Below are 9,384 nucleotides of genomic sequence, written 5' to 3' on the forward strand. Positions count from 1 at the left end.
CCCGCGGGCCACATACAAATACAAATATTGTATTTGTTCCCGTTTTGTTTTTTTACTTCAAAATAAGATATGTGCAGTGTGCATAGGAATTTGTTCATAGTTTTTTTTAAACTATAGTCTGGCCCTCCAACCGTCTGAGGGACAGTGAACTGGCCCCGTTTAAAAAGTTTGAGGACCCCTGCACTAGAGCCATGAAGTAGCCTTATTCTCACAGAAACATGAAAGCCAGTGTGCTTTTCTCTTTGGCCCTACATCCCAGGCCCGCTCATCCCAGCTCATGATTCTCTGGTCATTTTCATTCATCCAAGCATCTTGTGGTATCTAGCTTCTTTCAGGACAACATGAAAAGAGATTTGACTGTCTTTTGCTCAAAAAAAAAAAAAGTTGGCTTTCAAGTCACGAGAACTTTCAGTCTTGTCACTGACTTCTCATACAACTCTTGTTTGTGTTCTGGGTTTCAGCTAATACATGTATTCTCCATTGAGTGCAATGAAAGATTACACAGATGTTAGGAATTATTGTTATTTATGTCATCATTTTTAAATCTTCCAGATGGATTGCTACAAAGATGTGAAAGGCACCATCTATGAATATGACGCCCTCACTCTTGATGGAAAGGAACACATTTCATTCAAGCAGTATGTGGGCAAGCATGTCCTTTTTGTTAATGTGGCCACCTATTGTGGTCTAACAGCTCAGTATCCTGGTAAGAATTTATATCTAAACCCCCTTGGGACTAAATTTCCCAGCTCAATATATTCTAAATCATAATTACATTTATGCTTTAATTGTAATTATGCATCAAAATAAATACTTATGATCAAGTGACTTCATTCCCCAATGTCAGGAGTCAGCAAACTATGGCCCATAGGTCAGATCTGGCCAGCCTGCTTCTATAGACAAAGGTGTACTGGAACACAGCCATGCCCATTCATTTACAGACTGTCTGTGGTTGATTTTATGCTACAAGGCAGAGTTGAAAGGTGGTATGAATACTGGTGACAGAGACCATTTGGCTTGTAAATTCCAAAATATTTACTATTTGACTTTTACAGAGAAAGTTTGCTGATTCCTTCTCTATGTCCTACCTATGCTTTGCTCCTGAGATTTCCAGGAGATTCAATATATATGAATTAGTAACCTCTCTGAAGATTCAAATGTACTTGGTAAATACAGGAGAGAGGATAAATATTTTTGAGAATTTTTCAGGATTTTAAAAGACAAAGAAAAGGGGGGAGTACTTACAAAATTTTTAAATTAATTTGATTGTTGAGAGTGTTACAGATGTTTCCCATTTTCTCCCTCTGCCCCCTCCACTGGGTTTCCACCCCATCACAGGCTTTCACCTGTTATCTGTGTCCATGGACTGTGCATAAATGCACATAAGTCTCTTGGTTAATCTCTTCCTGCCCTCCCTCCCACCTTGCCTCTGAGATCTATCAGTCTATTCCATGCTTCTATATATATGGTCCTATTTTGTTTGTCAGTTTATCTTGTTCATTATATTTCACATATAAGTGAGATCATGTGATATATGTCTTTCTTTCTTCTTTCACTTAGCATAATTTTCTCCAGGTCCTTCCATGCTGTCTCAAAGGGTAAGACATCCTTCCTTTTTACTGCTGATAGTATGCAATGGTATAAATGTACCACAGCTTTTTTATCCACTCATCTGCTGACGGGCATTTGGTCTTTTTTCAGATCTTAGCTATAGTAAATTGTGCTGCTATGAACATAGGGGTACATATATTCTTTCTGGTTGATGTTTCAGGATTCTTAGGATATATTCCCAGCAGTGAAATTGCTGGGTCAAAGGAAGTTCTGTTTTTAATATTTTGAGGAAACTCCATACTGTTTTCCATAATGGCTGCACCAGTCTGTATTCCCACCAGCAGTACTAGGGTTCCCTTTTCTCCACATTTTCACCAGCACTTGTTTGTTGATTTATAAATGGTAGCCATTCTGACAGGTATGAAGAAATACCTCACTGTAGTTTTAATTTGCATTTCTTTGATGATTAGTGACATTGAGCATTTTTTTTTCATATGTCTATTGGCTATCTGTAGGTCCTCTTTGGAAAAGTGTTTATGCAGGTCCTTTGCTGATTTTCTAATTGGAAACTTACAACCAACATCATACTCAATGAGAAAAAAATAAGTGTTTCCCCTAAGAACAGGAACAAGACAGGGATGTCCACTTTCATCACTCTTATTCAACATAGTATTGGAAGACTTAGCCACAGCAATCAGACAAGAAGAAAAAATAAAAAGCATCCAAATTAGAAAGGAGGAAGTAAAACTCTCATTATTTGCAGATGACATGATATTGTACAAAGAAAATCTTAAAGACGCCACTAAAAAACTACTAGATTTAATAAATGAATTTGGCAACATAGCAGGATACAAAATAAATAGCCAAAAATTGATGGCATATTTATACTCCAATAATGAAATCTCAGGAAGAGAAACTAAAACAACAATCCCATTTACCACTGCAACACCAAAATAATAAGATACCTAAAAATAAACTAAACCAAGGAGATAAAATACCTGTACTCAGAAAATTAGAGGACATTGAAAAAAGAGATATAGAAAGATATAAATAAGTGGAAATGTATACTGTGTTCAAGAATTGGAAAAATTAACATCATTAAAATGTCCATACTACCCAAAACAATCTATAGATTCAATGCAATCCCTATTAAAAGACCAATCACATAATTCACAGATCTAGAACATATATTCCAAAAATTTATATGAAACCCAAAAAGACCCCGAAGAGCCACAGCAATCTTGAGAAAGAATAAAGTTGGAGGAATCACAATACCAGATTTCAAGTTATACTACAAAGCCATTGTAATAAAAACAGCCTGGTACTGGCACAAGAACAGGCATGTAGATCAATGGAACAGAACAGGGAACCCAGAAATCAACCCAAGCCATTATGTTTAATTAATATTTGACAAAGGAGGCAAGAGCATACAATGGAGTCAAGACAGTCTCTTCAATAAATGGTGTTGGGAAAAGTGGGCAGATACATGGAAAAAAATGAAACCAGACCACCAATTTTCACCATACACAAGAAATAAACTCTAAATGGATAAAAGACTTAAATGTAAGTTGTGAAACAATAAAAATCCTATAAGAAACCATAGGCAGCAACATCTCAGACATCTCACATAGCAGAATTTTTGCCAATACATCTTCTAGGGAGAGAGAAACAAAGAAAAAATAAACAAATTGGGCTACATCTTTTTTAAAATTATTCTTTATTCATTGAAGTATTACATATGTCTCCTTTCCCCCCCCATTGCCCCCCCCCCCGCCACTCCCACCCTCCAGAACATGCCCTCACCCCCCTGGTATCTATGTCTATGGATTATGCTTATATGCACGCATACATGTCCTTTGGTTGATCTCTTACTCCCCCTCCCAACCTCCTCTGCCTTCCTCTGAGGTTTGATGGTTAGCTCAATGATTCTGTCTCTGGATCTATTTTTGTTCATCTGTTTATGTTGTTCATTATATTCCACAAATGGGTGAGATATGTGATATTTATCTTTCTCCCACTAGCTTATTTCACTTAGCAAAATGCTCTCCATGTCCATCTGCACAGCAAAAGAAACCAGCACCAAATTGAAAAGAGAACCCACTGTATGGAAGAACATATTTGCCAATGTTACATTTGGTAAATGATAAATTTCAAAAACATATAAAGAACTCATACAGCTCAGCAAGAGGAGAAAAGGTATTTTATACTTAAAATTGCATTTAACTGGAGTGAAGTTTGGTAAAGGAGGAGGCCAAAATAGAAGCAAATATTCCCTCTCCAACCTTGACAGCTCCTTAGATGTAGTTTTCTCTCTCTGTGAATTATGCAGAGAAGTCTTGTATCTTTCTTATACTTTAGGCCATGTGGTTTAAAAGCAATAAATAATGAAAATGATGGATTATATCAGAAACAGATGCATTTCTTTTATTGAAACTAATAACTTCATTTTTGTTTTTTATTAGGTTTTGAATGGGTAATACATTCAAAAATTTCACAATTCAAAAGGAATGAAAATATTTAGAATAAAAAGTTATTCCACCTCCTTCCTCTTACTCCAGATGACAATATTATCATGTTTACAAAATACAGGGTGGAGCAAAAGTAGGTTTACAATTGAGAGTACACAAAGCAAGAGCTTATTCTTGTATTATTATTATTTACTAACTAGAGGCCTGATGCACGAAATTCATGTAAGGGGCTTAGCCCTCACAGCCCCGACTTCATCCGGAAGGTCGTCTAGAAGGTCATTTGGCTGTCAGGTCTAATTAGCATATTACACTTTTATTATTATAGATTATTACAGTATTTTCCACACAAACAACTATAAACCTACTATTGCCCTACCCTGTATAATAGATCGATTCTTTTTTCTGCTCTTCCTCCACTGATGACTAATATAAATATTACTTGCCATGTTGTTTTTTAAAATTAAGAAGGTGCTTTGGAGTTCAGGCCATTTTCTCATTTTTTAAAAAACTCAATCAAATTCTATTGAACCATAATTCATTTTACCAGTTTAAAAGAACTTTAAAAACCAATTTATTCCATTCCCACTCTATATATAACAGATGAGTAAACTGAATATTTGCTTAAGGATTGGACAACTCTCTTCCTGATTTATTGTCCTCTTTTTCCTGGAAGATGCGATGACCTATAGTGACTAATGACAAGAGGGAAGCACACAGGGAAGTGCTGAGAAACCATGTGGAGACAGGAAAGCAATCTCTAGAAAAATATATATAATTAAAAATAAATAAAAACACTAAGAGGAGATGCCAATTGGTTGAACTGAATCTAAGTGGGTCTAGCTAGTGTTTGCCAGGGGACTGAAGGCATCTAGCCCAGAATGGGTTAACAAAGAAGATGATTATAAAAGTCTGAGCAGACAAGTTGGCAAACTTCCTGGCAGTGGGAGAAGCAGGTGGGATCTTGCGTTTTGGCATACCCATGAGGATTTTCGGTAGAATGCATGTTTACCATCCAATAATTGTGGAAGAACACAATAAGCGCAACTCGGAATTTCTCAGGTTCTCTTGGTCCCTGGCAGGGTGACCACACTCCAGCCAGGGTGACCAGCCTGTACACAGGAGAGAAGTCCTGTCACTGTCCACAGCTTTTCCTTTAAAAAAGGAAATGCTACTCATTAACTAACCAAAAAAGACAAACTGATGAACAGTGATGTTTAAACCTAGCTTTGTTTAAAAATTACCTGATAAGCTTCTTTAAAAAATTGTGGCAAAGAACCTTGGCTGGGTGAAGCATTGAACACTAAGAGGTTGTGGGTTCAATTCCGGTCAAGGCACATACCTAGCCTGTGATTATCTCAAGTCCAGCACATATGAGAGGCAACCAATTGATGTTTCTCTCCCTTCTTCCTAAAACAAATAAACAGCCCTGACTAGAGCGTCAGCCTGCAGACTGAAGGGTCCCAGGTTCGATTCAGGTCAAGGGCATGTACCTTGGTTGCGGGCACATCCCCAGTAGGGAGTGTGCAGGAGGCAGCTGTTTGATGTTTCTAACTGTCTATCCCTTTCCCTTCCTCTCTGTAAAAAGTCAATAAAATATATTTTAAAAAATAAAACAAATAAACATACTCAGGTGAGGATTGAAAATGAATTGTGCTAAAGAAAGACATAGCAAAATTTAGCACCTTAACCATTTTTAAGTGTACCACTCAATAGTATAAAACATTCACATGTTGTAAAACAAATCTCCAGAAAGTTTCATCTTGCAAAACTGAAACTCTACTTTCATTCAACAGCCTCCCTCTTCCTTCTTCTACTCAAGCCCTCAAAACCACCATTCTAATTCTGTTTCTATAAATTTAACTACTGTATAAATCTCATGTAAGTGAAATCATACAATATTGGTCTTTTTATGATTAGTTTATGTTACTTAACAAATTCTCTTCAAGCTTCATCCATGGTGCAGCATATGACAGAATTTCCTTCCTTTTTAAGGCTGAATAATATTCCTTTGTATGAATATACCATATTTGTTTATTCATTCATTCATCAATGGACATTTAGGTTGTTTCCACCTCTTGACTCATGAATTGTGCTGCTAAGGACATGGGTACAAATATCTCATTGAGACTGCTTTCAATTATTTGCATATATACATAAAAGATGAATTGCTAGATCACTGTTAGTTCCTTTTCTTTCTTTCTTCCTTTTTTTTTTTTTTTTGAGGAACCTCCATTCTACTTTCCATAGTGGTTGCATGATTTTACAGTCCCATCAGCAGTGACCTTTTGGGGAATAAAATAACTGGGAGCCGTCTCAGAGGAATGGAACCTGAGAGCTCTGCAATGGGGCCTGGTGGGCCTGCAGCTGACTCTGATGTGCTGCATATTTGGAAAAAACTATATTTCAATAAAGGGCTTTGAATGCATGTCTGAAGATTCAGTATCTGACTTTAGCCTTTCTGATCTAGAGAATTTCTCCTCCCTTGGGCTTCTGTTTCCTTCTCTGTGAAATGGAATCTTTTTTTTTTTAATGCTTTTATTCTACATAAATTACTACCATAGGCTAATGTTTAAAAAGCAAATAAATTGGACAGATGCAGGACAAAAATCTGTTCATCCACTACAAAAGGTGAAGTTTTTTAAAAAAAAAATTACAATAAATGCAGAAGTATTTAATGCATGCAGTAGCCTTAAATGAAAAAGCATTGATTCCCATTGTTCCACAAGAAAAATAAAACCACACAGAGAAACCCACATTATCTTACTGTACTCCACCTTAAAATGCATCATATTGAGTTTGTTTATAACAGCACAGAATTCCAAAAGTCAAAATGAAATAAAGCAGGTATTTTAAAGATTTAAGAGCCGTTATCAAAAATAAATTACATTTTTTTCAAGATACAGAAATGCTGCTATGATGGCTGGGAGCCCAGTAATCTTTCAATATCACCTCCTGTTGCGATCAGGGCTTGCAAGTTTTTTCACGGTTCAAAAATCCCATTGCACTGAGTTGTTCCAGTTGTTGCTGAAATCTGACTTCTGGACTCTGTAGCTAAGGATTTACTGCAGCGAGAGCCTGCAGCATTTGTTGGATAAACTGCTGGTGTCCAGGTTCCGTGGTTCCTTCTGTGGGTCTTGGGTTTTCACTAGGGGCAGAGCTAGAGCCATTGGTTCCTGAAGAGCCGCCAGTGCTTCCTAATGTCCCCAGTGAAATGGAATCTTCCTCTACACAAGGCAGTCTCTGGCCAGGCTGCCATCTTGCCCCATCTCTACCACAGAACTGAACACACTTCAGGAGGAGCTGAAGCCCTTTGGCCTCGTTGTATTGGGCTTTCCCTGCAATCAATTTGGAAAGCAAGAACCAGGTGAAAACTTGGAGATCCTTCCGGGATTGAAGTAAGTACTGCTCAAAACTATGTAGGAGGCCTCTGTCCACCTTCCTTCAACCTCCAGAGACCCTCCCATATGTGTGACTTACTGGATGGTGCTGGACTAATAGGCTCAGCAGCATCTGCAAACTGACCTGCCTGGTGTGCAGTGAGACTTGGCAGGACTGGGAGGGGCAGGAGCATTGAAACAGCTGGTTCAGAAACAATGTAGAGCACAGGGACCGACTGCAGGATAGAGAAAAACTAAGTGAATTGGGGAGGCCAAACAAAAATATGGCCTTACCTTTCCTTCCCAGCCTGTCTAGTATATGTCCACCTCTTTCTTCCCTTTCCCATGACATCCAATTTTGATGTTCCATCATAACTTTCCTGGTAACATTATGGCTTATTACAGGTATGTCCGTCCAGGGGGAGGATATGTACCTAATTTCCAGCTTTTTGAGAAAGGTGATGTGAATGGTGAAAAAGAACAGAAGGTTTTCACCTTTTTGAAGGTGAGTGAATGAATGACATAAGCCTCTTCTTCCCTAATATGTCTAGCATAGCATTGGTGTAGAAATAGACCAAGGGCTCCTGTCCAGAGGTGGGATTGGGCTCTGAGGGAAATCTCCAGATCAGCATGGAGGCTAGAGTTTACACTGTTAGTATCTGTGGGGCTTTGTGTGGTGGAAAAAGATGTAAAATAGCAGCTTTTCCTGGAACCACCCTCTCTTGCTCATTGACATTCATTCATTCATTCATTCAGAGTGCATTTATTGACTGCCTGCTATCTATAAGGTAGCTTACTAAATACTAAGAATACGAAGATGAGTAAGACACAGTGCCTATCCCTTAACAAGCTCACTCTAGAGAGGGAGACATAGAAATCAACAGGTGAAACACAATTTAGCAACTTTTATGAAACAACAACTTTTAGATTCAGAGAACGTGTGAGCTGAAAGGCTCCCTAATGATCACCAAAGTTCATTGTTCTTAAATATCAGACTGTGAGCCAAAACCAAATCCTCAGTAAACTGAAGGAACTAGAACAGTATAAGGAGAGTTTTATAAACTCAAATGACTTATAGGGCTGCTCTGCAATTTATTCTTAAAATAATCTTTTTTTTATAAAATCAAATAATAAAATAATGATTGTTTTTTAATTTCTTATTTGATAAAACAAAATGCTGGTAACTCGCTATATTGGCCCCAAAAGGTATCTTTGGAATGATCAAGACCTGAGAAACCACATTCTTATCCAAGCTACTAGCAGAAAAAGAATCCAAAGGCTAGAGATGTGACATATCTTACTCATGGCGATTTTGTGATGAGGTCATAAAGAAGAAGCCCACTTTCTATAACATCATAAACATTCTTGGTAGTAGGTATGGTGGTAATTCACATGATTTATTAAGAACCACAGGAAACTAAAATATCTAAGTGTAGGAGGGGTTGTATCTCCTGTGGGTGAAATAGCCTGGGTCATCCAGAAGTAAAAAGGATGTTGTCATTTCTCTTCTTTTTCATCTCTCCGCTTCAGCACTCCTGTCCTCACCCCTCTGAGCTCTTGGGCTCCTTCAAACATATCTCCTGGGAGCCCATAAAGGTACAGGACATTCGCTGGAATTTTGAAAAGTTCCTGGTGGGGCCTGATGGAGTCCCTGTCATGCGCTGGTTCCATCGGGCTCCAGTCAGCGCAGTCAAGTCAGATATCCTGCTGTACCTGAAGCAGTTCAAGACTAAATAGGAAGGCCAGGCTGGACAGGAACTATCCTGCTTCTCACCTGAAGACCTGTTCAAAATCCACCTTTGTACTACACTCTCTTTTTAAACAGCCTCCCCTTGACTAAATCGCCTCTTACTGTTAAAGTTCTCATTCTCTACAAGTAGCTTTATATTTGGAAGACTACTGCTCATTCTCCTTGCAAAGGTATGTGGGTGAAAAGCAAAAGAATGAAAACCTGCCCTAGCCATTTTGGCTCAGTGGATAGAGCGTCG

The 9,384-nt window shown here is 38.1% G+C and overlaps 1 protein-coding gene across 2 annotated transcripts in view; it reads left to right on the plus strand.

The window, feature by feature from the left end:
• LOC102251412 (epididymal secretory glutathione peroxidase) overlaps nt 1-9,133 on the plus strand; it is a 17,109-nt gene extending 7,976 nt beyond the window's left edge. The window contains exons 2-5 of one of the 2 annotated variants that reach the window (XM_005886394.1): nt 553-706; nt 7,297-7,414; nt 7,802-7,901; nt 8,927-9,133. In XM_005886394.1, the coding sequence (XP_005886456.1) occupies nt 553-706; nt 7,297-7,414; nt 7,802-7,901; nt 8,927-9,133 (579 nt within the window). The remainder of the gene's footprint in view (nt 1-552; nt 707-7,296; nt 7,415-7,801; nt 7,902-8,926) is intronic. The other variant, XM_014533437.1, reaches the window with a different exon arrangement.
• The last annotated feature ends 251 nt before the right edge of the window (nt 9,134-9,384 follow it).

This window comes from Myotis brandtii, unplaced genomic scaffold, assembly GCF_000412655.1.
Source record: "Myotis brandtii unplaced genomic scaffold, ASM41265v1 scaffold980, whole genome shotgun sequence".
NCBI lineage: Eukaryota > Metazoa > Chordata > Mammalia > Chiroptera > Vespertilionidae > Myotis > Myotis brandtii.